The sequence below is a fragment of the Dermacentor variabilis genome, chromosome 3 (assembly GCF_050947875.1).
Source record: "Dermacentor variabilis isolate Ectoservices chromosome 3, ASM5094787v1, whole genome shotgun sequence".
NCBI classification, from domain to species: domain Eukaryota; kingdom Metazoa; phylum Arthropoda; class Arachnida; order Ixodida; family Ixodidae; genus Dermacentor; species Dermacentor variabilis.
The window spans coordinates 111,869,513-111,886,919 of NC_134570.1; the positions used below are offsets into that span (position 1 = coordinate 111,869,513).

The 17,407-nt window shown below is 45.5% G+C and overlaps 1 protein-coding gene across 4 annotated transcripts in view; it reads left to right on the plus strand.

The window, feature by feature from the left end:
- Positions 1 to 17,407, plus strand: part of LOC142576183 (citron Rho-interacting kinase-like) — a 158,602-nt gene that overhangs the window by 12,146 nt on the left and 129,049 nt on the right. For all 4 annotated transcript variants that reach the window (XM_075686188.1, XM_075686191.1, XM_075686190.1 and 1 more), the window contains exons 3-8: positions 57 to 232; positions 5,487 to 5,737; positions 7,068 to 7,161; positions 12,435 to 12,647; positions 14,130 to 14,283; positions 14,638 to 14,824. In XM_075686188.1, the coding sequence (XP_075542303.1) occupies positions 57 to 232; positions 5,487 to 5,737; positions 7,068 to 7,161; positions 12,435 to 12,647; positions 14,130 to 14,283; positions 14,638 to 14,824 (1,075 nt within the window). The remainder of the gene's footprint in view (positions 1 to 56; positions 233 to 5,486; positions 5,738 to 7,067; positions 7,162 to 12,434; positions 12,648 to 14,129; positions 14,284 to 14,637; positions 14,825 to 17,407) is intronic.

The following is a 17,407-nucleotide window of genomic DNA, read 5'->3' on the forward strand; positions in this document are numbered from 1 at the left end:
GGAATACCCTCTGTATTTAGCCTGCCTCCCCCCACCCCCTTCTTCTTGCTTTCCAGACCGTGCCATAGTGCAGGACTTGCGGCAGCTGCGAGTGAGCATAGCGGACTTTGAGGTGAAGACTGTCATCGGTCGCGGCCACTTTGGCGATATCCGCATGGTCAAGGAGAAGGCTACCGGTGACATCTACGCCATGAAGATTTTGCGCAAGGATGACACCCTCTGTCAGCGGGAGGTCAGTGTGCAACGTGCTCGTGGTGGCTGAAATGTCTTAAACTAAAGTGTGCCACACTGTGGCAGGGACTATACCTAATTAATGCCTGATAAAGAATTGTGTCTGTGTGTAAGGTCAAGTTGGTGGTGCTGTTGTTGTTTTTCAATGTCATGTTTCTTCTGAAAGATTTTCTACATGATGCATTTTGTAGTTCAGTTAAGCAGCATGAATGATGGTGCCTCTTAAAGGCCTTGTCACCAGGCCACATAGCAAATTTCGGTTATACGCTAGAAGTTATGTGCCCCCTGAAGAGGGTTCTACCATAACAGTTTTTCAAATTGGTTAATTAATAGTCGAGACAGAAATATTTGAGTGCTGCAAACCCATGATTTCAGTAGACGAGCTTCACCACCAACATAACATTCCTCTCCCCTTGTCCCCATCTAGCCTCCGTAATCGAAATTCCTTTCCTGTATTCACCCATACCAGAGCTGGAAGATCGCGGGACGTATACGTCATGGGCCCCACCTTCTTTTTTTTCGCTTTCTAGCTGCGCAGTGCACTTCCGCTGATGGTTTCTCACACGAGCTGTTGCGTTTGTCTCGTTTCGCGCAGCGTGTGATTTTGTGCTCTGTGCACGAGAACACCTGACTAGTGGTATAAGTCAGTGCTACATGAACAGTGAGGCAGACGCAAACAGATCACAGAGCTAGGTCACGCACTGGTATTTTAAAAAATTCACATAGGTAGTTTTGCTCTTTGTGTATGCGACTGCACGACATATGAACAAGCAGACGAGACAGAAGTACGTCTTTCTTGCTACTATATGAAGTAAAACAAGAACACGCACACACTTGGTTTGTAGGTTTTATTAATTCTGTAAGCTTTAACTTGTCTATTGAAGCAACAGATTCAACGGATAACTGCTGTTGCCTTGAATAAATCTCAGTCACGTGCTACTATGAGCGACGTCGCAGCACTGCCCTGTACGTAGGCGCACATGTGTGATATACGTCGACTTTCCGGTTGGGCACGCAGTGCCCGTGAAGAGAAGGGCAAATGGCATTTGGTTTGAAATTTAAGCTCTTTTCGTGGTGCACAGGGATGTAATACTTAGCAGACACAATCGTTAACGCACATTGTATGCACTGCACTTGTCAGCTCAGAATGGCCAGACCTGATGAGGGTCCCTTTGAAAGGAACCTTTACTCCTGAAGCTTTTATCTAGATATGTGGGAACACAGAAATAATTTTTCTGTATTGGGCCACAATTGTTTCGTTTGTTTGTCAGTCATGTTTAAGAGTGCTGTATAGTTCCAGCAAATGTTTAAATGCCACTTTATCTATATTCCCCAAACTTCATGCTGTAATTGGATGTCTGTACTACGTCACTCGATTTTGTTTTGCTTGTCCTCTCAGCAACATATTCTGCAGCAGTTTTTATGGCTCTGAGTTTTCCATTAATTACCTTGCTGCTTCACCATAAGAAAGTCCCTTAACTCCTGGAAATTACTGTGTGTTGCAGTTCGTAAATAAAAAAATTTCACGAAGGGCTCCTCTGGGAGTTCTCTTCGTATGCATAAGCATTGTGCCACTTGCTGATCTCCACACAGCTCGGTGTCATTATCAGTGTTATGAAACTTCATCCAATCAGCATAAACTCTTGTCAACCTTTAGCGGTCGTTATCAGCCTTATTGGACTGGATCTAACCCTTATCAACCCTTATTGGTTATCAACCTTATAGGACTCTATCCCAGCCTTATCAACTGTATAGGACATGATCCAACCCTTATCAACTCTTATCTGTCCTTATAAACCTTATCAGACTTGATCCCACCCTTATCAGTACTTACTAACCTCATCAGGATTATTCCGATTATTATAAGCCCTTATCGCAATCTAGCACCTTATCCATCCGCGTCGAATCATTACCAACCACGATAGACCCATAAGACCCCTCATCACCCCTTGTCAACTTTGACTGCTTATCTGTCTGTGTCGTGCGATGTGAAGCACATAAGCTGTCAGAGATTGGTGACATTTCGGTTGGTGAAGGAACGACCCAACAGAAGGCACATTCCACTACCTCCGAAACACATCGGGAATGTGGTGTGACTGGCATTAAATTTTTGCAAAGTTGGAAATTTCCTGATGTCTACGATGCTCTAAGTCAACTACATAAAGTCCTAGAGATGGATTTTGTTCCACCATCACCAACTCTTTCAACAAAGTCTTAATAGAAACTGTTCTCCTTTGACATTTGTTTTGTACTCCTAGTACAACACATTCATATGATTCGGATATATTCACCTTCTGCAAGCGTTAGTGTTTAGCCCTGTGGGTAAGACTCTCAGCTTCTGAGCGTGGGGTTGTAGGTTCGAAACTCGCCACCGCCAATGTCTTTCATTTCGAATTTATTTTGTTTTATACAATAATTTCTTTATAGTGATTTGTCTTACGTGACGGACAGAGGGACAGGTTTCCTCATTGGGCAGGCATAAAAATGCGTACATATATAAAACCCCACCACCTGTGGTTTTAGAGATTCAAGTGCATTTTTGCGGCACCTTTTTGCATTTTCCTCAGTGTCACTGTGTCTCACCTCTTGACAAGATAAGACACAGTGTGCAGTCAGTGAATGAAGCTTGTTGCCTTTCACGGTAGTAAACACCCAAAGTGCGCAACGTACACGTTCCAAAAAGCGCTGGAAGCGTCAACTGGTTCGCAGTCAAGATAAGCAAGAGAAGAGACGTTTAAAGTATCGGTGGAAAAAAAAGGCAGGGAAGAGATTGATACAACCGGATCCATTACAGGCATACCTAGTGGTACTAGGTAGATAGAGAAGTTTTGAGTGAGAAGAGGTTTATTAGCAGCTCCTTATGCAAAGGGCACATCGATCGGGGGCGGCGAGGCAACCCGAAGCACCGTCCAAAAAGATGCCAGCTACCAATGGCACGAGTAGAGCCAAGCCGCGCGTTGGCAACGCGGCTGTACAGCGACATGTTTTCTTCTTCACATGAGGAAGAGAAAAAAAGCTTAAAGAGATATATACAAAAATGATACAATGAAAATCATGTATAGCAAGCCTGAGAAACTCCAGCAGGCTAGGTGACTATTTGTAATTGCCCCGCTCCAAAAGGGACACCAATAAATAATAATCATCATGAACTTTATAAACATGCGCACAATGGCAAGATTAATGGCCGTCACAATGGCGAGGAGCCAGCCGTCCAACTCCCTGCTGTGCTGGCCACCTGAGTGCATCGCCGTTGCCGCTGGCAGTAAACATAAGCTAGTTTGTTTTTCACCCAAAACAGTGATCATTAGAATAAACCGATGTTCCAAATTTATCTTTTGTGACAAGTGATGACCACTGTCAAACCTGTAGCACAAATGGGAGCTGTGGTACGAGGCAAGTTTAACTCTGAGCCAGCGTCCGGCCTCCGCTGCATTGCGTGCGAGGTGTCATGATTGCATCATGCGCATTGCAGTCTGGACATTACGAGTTGCAGTCTATCTTTCTTTCTTGCTCCAAATTGATAGGATGAAAAATAAAGTGTTCTCAAAGTGATGCATTTTGCAATCGTCGGTGGTTGTTTCTGAAGTGCCACATGCTATGGCTTTGCTTAGTAGGTTAGGCCTAGTGACACTTTTGGCACTTTGATAGCATTGATCATCTTTAGTGGTTGATCCCTATGGAGTTGTAAAAAATACTGCTCCAGTGGAAATGAAAGTAAAGCCAGGCTGCCGCCATCATAGGAGGGGAGGGGCACAATAAAGCATTAGCCTATAGTGAAGGAAAAGAAGCATTTTCGTCACACTCCACGCGAGTTAAGCATGGCCTATTCTCTCGTACAGATGCTGGTCTATGTGTATCTTTGTGTTACTAATTTTAGGATCAAACCTTAGTATCCTGGGAAGTTTTGTTGTAGGTAACATCACAGATACTCAGCTGAAGATAATACTTGTGTCGGGAACAGCCAGCTTTTATCTTCTATTTAGCCTAGCATTTAGCTTAGGAGTGCTAAATATTTGGTGAAGTAGGAGCAAGTGCTGGCTTCATGACATCAGGTCTTGCGTGGCGCCGCTGTGATTGCGAAATGACGTCTGGCATGACCTCATAGTCCAGTGCGCCAGTACGTCGGACGATCTTGTAGGGTCTAAAATAGCGACGTAACAGTTTCTCGCTAAGTCCTCGTCGGCATATCTGAGTCCAGATCCAAACATGGTCGACGGGCTGGTATTTCATGTGGTGTCATCAAAGATTGTAGTGCCAGCGGTCCTCTGCTTGTTCTTGATGTGCGTGCGGACGAGCTGTTGGGATTCTTTGGTGCACTGGAGATAGGCAGCAACGTTGACATGCTCTTTGTCTGTGACACGTGGCAGCATGGCGTCGAGAGTCATCGTTAGCACTGAGCGATAATGTTTAACATTTGTTAGCCAGTGAACAGCTGTCACCAGAGAAAGATTAACAAGCACATGTGTCGGTATGACACATTTTCCGGCTGCTAGATCTCATGTAAGCAAGAAAATGCGCGAGGCGAGCACAATTGAGACCAGTTTATAGGCGCCCGCTGTGGCAGCATCACCGCAATACTTGGCCTCCCGTGTCACATGAAAACGGCGGTGCGCACTCAGTTTCTTCATAAACGAGCAAATCTTCTCCGGGGCCGTCGCACGCTGCATTCACAGCTATTGCCGGCCAACCCTATTGCGATAAGCACCTTCATTTATTTTTTGTACAGTGCATGAGGCGTAGTGCCATTGGTAGCATACTGCACGCATTTAGGAGGCGATGATCCAAATGCGCCACTGTTCCCTGCTGCAGGCTGCGCAACATGAGCATCACGTTTCACTTCAACGACATCCGATGTCACCCACCAGCTCAGTTTTGTTTTGGTTTCCCGCTACCATCTTAAAACAATACGCAATAGGAAAACAACAAAATGTGTCTTGGGCCACCAAAGCCCCACCAGCTCGGCGCACGTTGGCATCTCGTGCCTCATGTGCAACGATTCACGCAACCCTTTGCATTACGTAGAGTCTGTCAAATCTTTTGTTACTTCAAACCGTATGTTTTCTTGGTTAGTAAGTTTTTTTCTTGCATTTTTTTTTCCAAAACGTATCAACGAGATTCTACTGTATATCTGAAATTGTGTTATACATGAATCCACTGTAACAGCTGTGGACTATATATGGATTTCATTGCTTTATCATTAGCTCAAGCATTGCTTTTGGATGTGAAACCCTTCAGTATGCTTTGTCATTTCACAGGTGGCGTTCTTTGAAGAGGAGCGGGACATTCTGGCACGGGCGGCACAGACGGGTCCCTGGTTGACCAGGCTGCAGTATGCCTTCCAGGACGCTGGCCACCTCTACCTGGTCATGGAGTTATTACCTGGTGGTGACCTGTTCAATTTGATTGACCGCTCGGGGGGCCTGCTGCCCGAAGACGAGGCTCGCTTCTACCTCGCCGAGCTCACGCTAGCCATTCATGCGCTGCACACTCTGGGATATGCGCACAGGTGCTGCAGTTAAATGCCATCGATCACAGTCTCCGTGGAAAAGGCAGTCTTGCATATTTTGTTTCAGATAGCTGTGGCAGGAATACACTTACTATAGTAAAGGGAAAACGGAAACCTCTCTAAGTGATAGGTAGTGCTGCCACCTCACAATAAGTTCTGAACCAGTTTGATGCGAAGGGAGAGGGCATCGCCAAGACCTGCTTCAGCCTCTCTCTCACTCTTAGAAGTCTGTTTTATCAGGTCGTTCCTCATCCGCGCAAGCTGTTGCGTGCATTCTAACTGCGCCTTGGTAAGGCCAAATCAAAATGCACCAAGCGTCTCTGACACGCCTGCTTGCCTGTAAGGAGTTCATAACTCGAAGCACTGCTCAGCGGCGTTCAATTGGACATTAATGCTTTCGCATTCACAACCCATAAAAAGTGCTTAGGTATCCTTGGATGTTTTTCTTGCCAGGATGGAATTGGCTGTCGGTAAAAATGTGAGTGGAGTGGTCAAAAAGAATTTTAAGTATGCGGATCATTTTCTTGTTTTTGTGGAGAAGGAAGGCAATGCAAAAATTGCTGGCACTTTCAATGCATTTAAAAAACTTTGCTTGAGTTTACATATCACACTTTACGTTCAGCACTCGTGCTGTGTGAATTTTCTTTGTTGTACTTGTCATTCGTGCGGCCTGTAATCACCGTATGCAAACATTTTAAAAAAAGGTGGACGGTATGCTTTAAAAGAAAGAACTTCAGTGTTATGTCTATAGTGGTAACCACATTGAACTGATTTCTCACTTATCCTCAGTGTGTTGTCGCCGTGTGCGAGTGTAACCATCTACGCAAGTGTATTTGCAGCCGTGGCAGTGTACGTCCTATGACCCAGGGCGCAGTGCACCTTTGAGATTGCGAACAGGCTTTTAGAGCAGAAGGCTGAGGTGAAAAAGTTGCACTTTTTCCAGCAACATTCAGGGAACTTGGCAGAAAGTTTCTGTGTTGCATCAACTTTTGGTTACACATAATTACATTCAGACTCGGTGTCGCACCTGACTACGCTAATATGATGGGCTCATAGTGATAGGATGTGCCCAAACTTTGAGCACTTAACCTTATCATACAGCGGCAGTTAGGCAATGGTGTGTCTGTGGTGCGGCTGTGCGTCATATCGTTGCTGATTCTCACCTGTGCAACACTGCTGGTAGAACACTAGGGAACTTGCAGTGATTGCAGTGATTGTGAACTTGTGCCAACCACACTTGTTCCAGTTGTGTCGGCTCTGTCTAGACAGAATGAAAATCTTTGCTTTTGCAACAAAAACAGTGACAGCAGTTTTCTTGTATTTCCTGCAGGGACATAAAGCCTGACAATGTGCTCATTGACCGCACAGGCCACATCAAGCTGGCTGATTTTGGATCAGCTGCCAAGCTGTCCGACAAGAAAAGCGTAAGTGTTTCTTTGAATTGCTCATAAACTAGTTTACCACCTTGTGTCAGCAGTATTACTTGGAAAATAAAACCGAACACTTTCTGACTCGCTTTCATTGGACCTTTTTTGTGGCTGCTCATGGCTGTTACCAGAGTGGTGCTTCTGTGCTGTGCACTATCCCAAATGGAGCCATGAAACACCTCTTATAGACCCTTTTTGCGGAGCAGTTGGCTCCAGAGGAAGGAGATGGCGCTTTCGACGGCGTGCCGCACATTGTCTCAGCGAAAGCACACGAATATGAAGCCATGCAACTTTTACCCTCCTCCTGTGCGGTCAGCTGTAGCAAATGCAACTGGGTGTTCGTTAATGCTCTGTGCTCCATTCATGCTGCAAAATGTGGAACGGCAAAGGGAGGCATAAGCAGTGGTTGGCTGGAAAAGTTGCGACTGACATATTAAGAAATGAAATGAATCTGTGTGGCTAAGTTCTTGGACTGCTGCTACTTAAGGACTGCCTGTGTTGCTGACCCTTCACGATGCATGGCTTTCCCCGAGGATAAAAACATTCACTCATCCGCCAGCGTTGTATCGCTAACCTTCAAAGTAGTGACTTCAACCCCGGAACGTCGGAAAGAGTGAGTACCACTTGTTACACAATGACAAAGGGAGTAGTGCTGCTTTCTGGCTTGGCAAGTTATCGCACCTTATCTATCTACCCCAACTCACATGCAAGCTTACGCCCACTATACAGTCGAACCCGACTATATCGAACCCGTTTACATAGAATAATTCTATATATCGAACAATTTGTGGTCACGGTATAGTTACAATGAGCATATATTGCAAAAATTATGCTTACATCGAACAAAAATAGCAGCGACTCCCAATATATTGAACATCAGGCGGCGGAAAAGTGCCCCAGAAGTTGGCTTTCCCTCGCGGTAGCGAGGAAACCCGGCGGCGCTGCTCCATCCCACCGCTCTCCCTACCGTGACTGCGCTGTTCGGGCTGGGCTGCTCGGGTGTCACCCCCCTGCAAAAAATTATCAGCGCTTGCTCAGACAGCCAATCAGAGGCTCTTGTGCCCTCGTGGTGCAAAATGGCAGAAGTGCGAGTTGTCTCGGTGCCTTTCAGGTTCATTGTGTGTGTGCCTTGTGGGCCATCTCCCGCAGTGTTGCCGTGATGAAGCGGCAGAATTCACCTTTCGTCGTGAAGCTCGAAGTCGTAAATCAGGTCGAACGCGATGAGAAGTCGGATGTTCCCGCAGCGTGCAAGATTCCGAGGAGCACTCTCGGCACGATTAGGGCTAAAGCGGCCAAACTCGCGATCCGGTGCCCGTGACGCCCGATGCGTACGCACGGCCATGTACAAGTGGTTCTTCGTACGTGCCAGTTTCCGCGTGCTTGGTGAGGACTGTAAATTCTGATGAATGCGACGAAGCCGTTGCCAGTGTTGCCGAAGTTTGGAGCAGGCTGTCAGAATTTACGGAAGCTGTTGACGAACCAATGGTGGACGAGTTTGTGAGTGCAGATGATGGTGTCGCGACCATGGGAGAGCCCGAAAACGAAGACTACATCGCCGACATCGTACCAAGCACAAATGAAAGTGGGCACAATGTGGAAAGCAGCAACGGTCCTTTGCCCACATACTCCGAAGTGATTGGTGTGCTCGCACTAGTCCAGTGCTTATGCGCGAATCCGGAAGGTTGCGGCCTCAGCTGCTAAGACTCATTTTGACAATGTGGGGAAATGCATGCTTCGCAGGCAGCGAAATTGCCCAAGTAGAAGAAATGCAGGACGAATTTATGTGAAACTAAGCTAGTTTCATCAATAAAGTGATTTTGTAAATGGTATGTGCTTTTATGACATCAAATTATTTAGCAAGATTATATCGCATTATGCTCTATATCAAAATGATAGGCGTTTTTTTGTGAGTTCGATATAACCGGGTTTGACTGTATCGCCAATGTACCAAAAATATGCCAGTGGGCGCACACTTGAACCAATGCGCTGAAGCATAGGTGACGGTGACTACGCTGACACTACACTAATGTTCAAAGCTGAATGTTTTGCGACAGTCCACAGTAAGTGAGTGACTAGCGATAACACATATTTGCTACAAGCTATTACAAAGTACAGAACATCTACATTCCAAGTCTTGTGCGTAGCAAGAAAAGATCTATCGAAACTAGGCACACCCATGAGCTGTTAGACAGAAAATAAACAATCGGATATCGATTGCACCGAGAAAGTTTACTGAATCACAAACGTGACAAGCTGCTGCTTGTAAATGAAGAGCAAAACACACTGATCCTGATTTAATTCATAAGAGAAACGTTTGTACAGCTTTCAATAGACTTCTAGCACCGCTTAAAGTACAAGCACTGTATATGCTGCTCGCGTCATCTGCACAATGCGTAATGAGTTCCGAAAGTGCTTTTATGTGCTCTGAAGCTGTGGCCAAAGCCTCGTGTCATTCACCAAGTCACTGGCCACGATATCCACTGAAACAAAGGTTTATCGAGCCACACAGGGTGCTCGTATACATTCATTGTAAATACGGAGGCAAGGGAGGCAGCTGAAGCAAGCAGTGGAAGCGTCAACATGTGATCAAACATGGTGGCCCCCACAGGATCGCCGCGAAAAGGGTCTATAAAGTGGCAAACGGCGACTCACCGAACTCCTTTTGCATGTAGGTAAAAGCTTTGCCTAAGTGACATCCAGTAAGGATGGAGTTCCTTATGCATGCGATTTGTTTGCACCAGTCCACGGCCTACGATGTCAGCCTCCACCCGCCCCCAAGCTGCTTCTGAATGCATGTATCCGAGCATTCTTGCGCACATGCTGAGGAAGAAAACAAGGAAAAAAAAAGAAACGAGAAATTCATGACAAGAAAACAACGAATATACTTCCCTTGAACGCTGTGCTAGTAGCGTGCAAGTGGCTTTATGGTGCCGGTAGTTGGCATTCAATATCCAGTCACAGACTGATAATTCGAACCCCGGTAATGCAGATACGCTCAATCATTCAGACAACTTTGCAGCACCACCACGTGTCCCATACATGCCACATGTAAGGATGACTGTTACTTTGGATGCTCTAGAGCACTTCGTTCTGTATTTCGGACTCTGCTGCACGACAGTGTGCCAAGCCAGCTACTGAGACAGGCAAAAACTGCGATGTCATTTGTCACAATTTGCTTCTGCGTGTGTGCATGCAGCAGTGCATTGACAACCTTATTTATCCACTTGTGGAATTGTGGGCAAGTTTGTTGTTTTGGACTTTTGGGTAGGAGTGTGCAAATACTGGTATATTACCGAATCAAATCCATGTAAACAGTGCTTTATTTGTACTACAGGGAACATTAACTGTAGTGTTGCCTTCTGCTGGCATTGTTATGTGGGGCAGTGAGGCTTTGTCGAGCTGCTCAAATGCAGCTTTTGTCGCATTACCCTTTGCCACTTCTGTACATTAGGCTATGTACCGAGGTGGTGAAAGTAAATCAACTCAACTCAGAGTCTGAATAATTCGATTCGGGAATTCAATATCCGCTATTTGATATATTCGATTTAGAGACCCACGCAGTGCCACATGTTGCGGGCACCGCGGAGCCCTTCGTGCTTGATGCCACACAAGCGAGCGTTTCACTTCATTTTTGGCACAACAGGAGTGCCGAGTGAGCCGCAGACATGTGGCATTGCGCTACGCCCAGCCGACGCGGGTAGCGGACTTGGTCACTGCTAGCGTTCCTTGACGTCAGCCCGATCAGGGTATCGCATGCAACAGTGTTGCATTGGCCGAGACCACCTCTCTCGGTACAAGGTTCGTCCGGTCTGGTTCGACGGGACAAATCGAAATGATAGCGCGCTGTGGACAGAGCGAACAGCAACAAAAGCCGCGCATATTTTGTGAAGTTCGAATAAAATTCGGCCGATTAACTGCTGATAGGCACAGAGGTCTAACGCCTGAGCGTGACAGGACCAATCACTCATGAGCCACCTGTATGAACATATTAGCAGCAAGCACTTCGTGACAGCTTGCGGCCTATTACCACATCGGCCTAAAGCGCTGCTTCATCAGGTGTGTGCAACTAAAGTGATGGTTTGCTGCTGAATCAATGCAGATTGGTTCACAGCAGCCGTGTGATACTTGGAAAGCCGACAAACCGCCTCGCCAATGAAAGTGAGCACACAGGAGGGCAACAAAGTTGTTCGTGACCTCCATCCTTGCGACACACCGTTTGGCAGCCTTTCATTCTCAATGCCATTCGTAGATGCACACCGATCTCTTTTTGTAGCTTCAAGCGACACATCATAAGGCTAGCTTTGGATTTACACGGCGGGTGTGAATGTGTCATGACCCAGTTGCATACATTTGCATGGACGGTGGATGAACAAAGGAGGAAAGAGGGGGGGGTGTGCAAACTTGCCATGACCCACCAGATTCTTAATCTTTGACAGGTGACAAATTGTGCTGAACCTGATAAAAAAACGTAGTGGACAACACCTGTTCTTTACCATCGGCGCCGGCTACACGCGGAACGGTGATCGAGTCATGTGATACGTGGTCCTTTCATCTGTCGTGCAGATTAGCCTTACGATAACCCTCCTGCCGTAAAGTTGGGATAGCCCATCTGTCATTTAGAGAAAAAAAAACTGGAAAGCAAAACTTTCTGTGCTCTAAATAAAACATTGCCGCGAAACACTGCTCAACTATTAAACTGAAAACCTAATTGGTATTTGGTGCAACAGATCGTCACTAATTCATTAGCTTCAAAGGGAAAAAATGCACTTGGTTTTATTCAACATAACTTTATTGATAAAAAAAAATTTTCAGCTGTAATCATTGCTGGCATACTAAGTTGGTGTTCCCTTTAATAACAGTAGACCATGCTATATATCTTAATTTCGATGTACCTAAGTTACTGATAGCTTGCTTTACTTTGTTATGTAGTGCTAGGAGATTCCCGAGCATGTACAGCATGCTAATTTCTTGCCCGAAATTTGTAAGCATTATATTTTGTGAAACATTTCCTGATATTAAATATTCATCTCTTTTTTCTTGATTCAGTGTGATATTTCATACGAATTATACTATTTGGTATTTGCGCACCCCTACTTTTAGGTGGTTCCCATTGTGTCCCAATTTTCATTCGGTGGCTATCCAATATGCAGTTTATTACGAGTTATTTTTCATGAGTATACGTCGGTAAGTTTCAGATGTTCAATATGGAGAATCGCTCATTTGATCTGGGTTCATTGTATTTCAGTTCAGCTGAATGATTCTTCTCGCAGATCTCAAGTCGCCTTCCTGTCGGCACACCTCACTACGTGGCGCCCGAGGTGCTTAGTTCCATCAGCGGGGGCCTCAACGCCTGTGCCACGGTCCAGGGCCCAGCTGTGGACTGGTGGTCCCTGGGTGTGCTTGCCTACGAGATGCTCTATGGCTTCAACCCTTTTGCTGATGACCGCCTCGTCGTCACCTACAACAGGATCATGAATTTCCATGTAGGAAGATTTTCTTGCAGTGACAGAATGCTCTGTTCTATGGCACTAGGACAAGAGAGACATGGTTGAACATTTGTGCACACATACAGAAAACAAATGCAAAATTGCCTGTGCTCTCTCTCTGCATGCATCCAGCCTCCTCGTAAGGATGAGGGCATTAGTGTGAACTAAACTGATGGTGGCGTTTGTGTTAAACTGCCAGTAAGGTAAATATGCAAGTCAGTACTATGCATAACAGCTCATGATGGCAGCAACTAAACCTAAAAGCATTAATAATGGTCTAATACATATAGTGAGTTCAGGTGTAAGTGAAGTATGCATTGAACACACAAATGGAACAGCAAATTACCGTGCAATTAAAACTGACTGGTACTTATTAGCCATGGTCTGTATAAAAGTGATCCGCATATTATTTAAATTGAACTAGTGCTTCTCGTATGCACTGGTGTTATAGGTCCATTGCTTATTTTTGCTCGCTAAGCATTTTGTGAGTCCTGTCTTTGAAGATTTCGTGTTCGTTGAAATATCTACTTGCTACTGCAGAAATGAAAAATTCAGTAGGTGTGCTGGGAACATAGTGTTTTTCTTGGCAAAGGCCCAGCAGCAAAGAGTTGTGGCATCAGTCATCTGAGAAATTTTGCATAGTGTTCATAAACGGCCCCAGCGGGCAGTATGTGTAGCCACATTTGTGAAATATTTAGTGATAAACGCCACTCTCCACAGCTTTCAAAAAATTTGACAGCTTTCTAGAGAAAGGCCTACTGTTGAACTTAAGCCGAATTTCTGAGCCACTGGAATGTTTTATATCTATTAAAATTTACACGATTATACGAAAGGCAGAATGAAAACCTAATTTATGTTTTACACCACTTTCACATGCTCATTTTCAGTGACCATTTAAACCAAAACACATAGGCCTCCATGAGCCCCATGGACTCGCTCCCATTAGGTTGTACAAAGAGACCAGTGAGCTTGCATATTGCTCTGGTCTTTGGTTTCAATGGTCATTGAAAGTGAGCATGTGGCTGTTGTACAAGACAAGTCTGATTCTGAAGTGGACTTTTAATTTTTTTTCTAACACCAACAGTAAGTCTTCCTTGTCTTAGTCGTACATCGTGGTACTTACTGTGGGAACGGCGCGGTCCCTCAGTCGATGCCAGCAGGCACCAGTCCTGACCGGCCATACCCAAGAGCGCCCAGCTGAGCCTCAAACCGCTGCTCACACTCCCTAGTCACTTCGTCCTCCACTTCTTCGATTGCTGGCTCCGATGCCGGAGTTCCCATATAACTAATGTAGCGAAGATTATGGTAGAATTGATGGTAGCCCTGGTAGAATTGGTATAGTAAACATGTGAACTTCTGAAAATCTCGTCATAAACCGCCTCTGCCTCTGAAAAAGTTACTTCTTGTGCAAGCCAGATTTCTTGTATCAAGCCAATCTTGCCTCAGGTTGCCTCACATGTTTATTTTCTGATGCAACAGGAGACCTTGGACTACGTAAAGGACCCACCATTATCTGAGGTAACCATAAAGGTGCTGCAAGGCTTGCTTACCACGGCTGACAAGCGGTTCTCCTACGACGACATGTGCCGTCACGAGTTCTTCGCTCCAGTAGACCTGGATAATATAAGACAGAGTACGTATATGCCATAATTATACCTTCTTTTCTGCAATTCCTCGCTATAATTTATGGTGCTTTCATATGTATAATCGTAATGCACTTTCATATTGAGTAAGAACTTCTTGTATTGATTTCACAATGAATTGACTGAATACTTTCATATGTGTTGAGGCAAAGGTTCCGTGGGTGATTGTGTCATTGACTGATAACTACACAAAGTATTTAAGCATACCTGAGACAAAAAAAAATGCTTATAAGTGTCTTGGGCTGTTCACATAAGGAGATCAGTTTGATGTACACCAATTGAGTTCTTTGTAAATCGGTAAGATGGAGGCAGCTATTGTGAAAGCAAGGTCCTTTGACACGCAGCCGTGCCGCCGTTTGTGCCGAACCTCACTGGGGAGGAAGACACGTCTAACTTCTACGAGTTTGAGGACGAGCCAGCACGTGCCAAGATTCCTGCCTTGCGGGATCAGAAGCGAGGCTTTGAGGGCACGAGCCTGCCGTTTGTGGGCTTCACTCACACCCAGAGTGCCAGCAATGCAGCCCTGGAGAGGTGAGTGCGAGATTGAGGACAGGAAGAAATTTTACTTGTTGTAATTCATGTGGTAATTAGTCGCACTGAAACGGTCCGCTTTACTAAATGCGATTGTTTGTGTTTTTAACATGCTTTGTCTCCTGTTCTAAGTAATGTTGCTTGTTCATTAACTGAGCATCAGGGGTGTGCAAATCCTGGATGTATCAATCTCGGATATAGAATTATTGTCTGTATCGAACAGTTGCAAAATCGCCTTGAAAATCCCGTGCAAGAGTATAGCGATCTACTATGCGTACATCGAACTCCCGTTCACTATTACATTCAATATATTAAACACTGTGCTGTGCCGTGCCCCTGCAGTTTTCCTAATGGAGATGTGATCCCTTCTCGCGTAGCAGGCGTGGCAAGCCTCATACTAAAACAGAAATTTAAAGGGAGGGGGGGCATTTTCCTAGTGTGGCACCCCGGGCTACACCACTGGTTTGTGGTGTTGGCAGTCACCGATGCAGTCGCCAAAGAGGAGGAAGGGCCAAGAACGAAAGAATGTACCAGCCGCAAGGCGTCGGAGCGCTGAGCGGCACGCAAGAAGAGATGCACAGACTTTTTTAAGGCAGTCGAGAATCGAGGTTCCAATATAAAGTTGGTTCTGAAACCAGATACAACAGACTCCTGGGCTTGTTGCCCACATATGACAATTGGCTGTTTAAATGGCGTTACTGTTCTATTGTAATCGACACATGGCCAGTCACGTTCGTGCGTGATTTGCAGTACAAGTGTGCTGATGGTGAGACGACAGGTTTTCATTACAGGCTAGTTTGCTTCTGCTGTACGCCCCATTTCTATGTTTTCTTAAATAAAAACATGCAACAAGCACCTTGACCGGTGTGAGGTGTACCGCAGTCTTGCGTCCTGGCGATGCAGGCTTTTAGGGTTAGTATTGCGATCTGTATATCAAAGACCATTCTGCAGCGCCAGCAGCTCAATGTTCGTGAGCGTAAAATAAGTCAACTTTTATGTGTTTACCGCATCCTTGGAGAAGCAAATTCGTAAGTTCCCGCTTTTGACTATCTCTGGAAACTGTCCCAAGACGTGCAGAGATCTACAATAAGCTTCTAGGCATATTTTATATTTTGATTTATCTATATGTTGAACTATCTTGCCATCCTATTCGAGTTTCATATATCAGGGATCGACTAGCAATTTTTTAGCTGTATTGAACAAGAATTTAAGAGTGCCAAAAGTGAAGTGAATTAATTATCAAATAGTTTTTGGAATAATGAACAGCTATTCTCACCATTTATATAAAACTATCCTCACATTCTAGTGTATTCACTTTAGGAAGTTACCGTCATTGTATTGAATGTTTGGAAGTGTTGCTTATTAAAAAGCATGAATGGAACATTAGGCACAGATGAGCAGCTTATTTGCATACTCGGGTCTCATTTTGAGTGCAAATGATAGCAGTTTAGCTGGATAAGTCTAGCTCCCTGAGCAACGTAATGCGCACCACTACACAACTGCTACGGTTACCAGGATTAAATTGAACTCTATTTTGCTCCAGTCTTATGCTCGATTGCACCACAGTTGGGGATTTGAAATATTCTTAAACTATTGAAAAGCTATTCGTATATACAAATAGGGGCTACAGTGAAACCTCTTTGTTATGTACCATGCATAAAACATAGTAATGGTTAAAATCTAGTTGCAACGAATTCCTGACCCAGTCTCCATAGAGCCTAATCTTTGGCTGACTGCTTAAGCCATAGCGGCTCGTCACATGACTACTGGTTAGTGCGTACCATGATCACTTTTTGTCGTGTAAAGTTTAACTGTGCCACCTCAGCCTCAACTGACGATATGGCCAACGCCATGCTATGCCACAAAAGATATTCCATCTTTTCGGGAAGCACAGAGACCGGTCAATCAATGATTTTCATTTCAGCGCAAGTGCGACGACTCCTGTACGGATACGCGATAGAAATGCACTGAGGCATAGTGGCCTCAGTAAAAAATATAATTACCGACGGCCGCACCAGTATGACTTATCGCCACCTACCTTATTGCGATAAGCATCTTCAGCTATCTTCTTGGCAGCATGTGTGGCGCAGCCTATAGTGCCATTGTAAGCCTACTGCACGCATTTAATAGACGATCAACCAAAAGCATCACCATTCTCTGCCATCTTTTTGAGTGGGACCGCTTCAAGAGCATGTTGCTTGCAGAAACCAAAGCACCCCGCAGGGGCGTCTGCGCAAGCAGGCGTTTGGTGTGTTGCGACACCACGTACCCGAGCACACGAGGGTTGGACCCTCCCGCGTGTAGCCGTGCGCGGCTTAGCCGTGTCCGGGGAAAAGGGGATCCTGGGGGTTGAGCCAATGCCGGGTGTTTGGACCTTTACGGCCCCTCGGCGGCGGCAACACACCCCTTTGGCCTCGGCTTCACGTAGACGGCACCCCCGGACTGACCCACCCGGGGGAAATCGGCAGTCGCTTTTTCCTGTCCTCCTCTCCAATCTTCGTCTTTCTCTCTCCCCCTTTTTCATCGTTCCTGTCTTCTCATCACTTCTCCTCACTTCCTAATTTCCCGGCGGCAAGGGTTAAC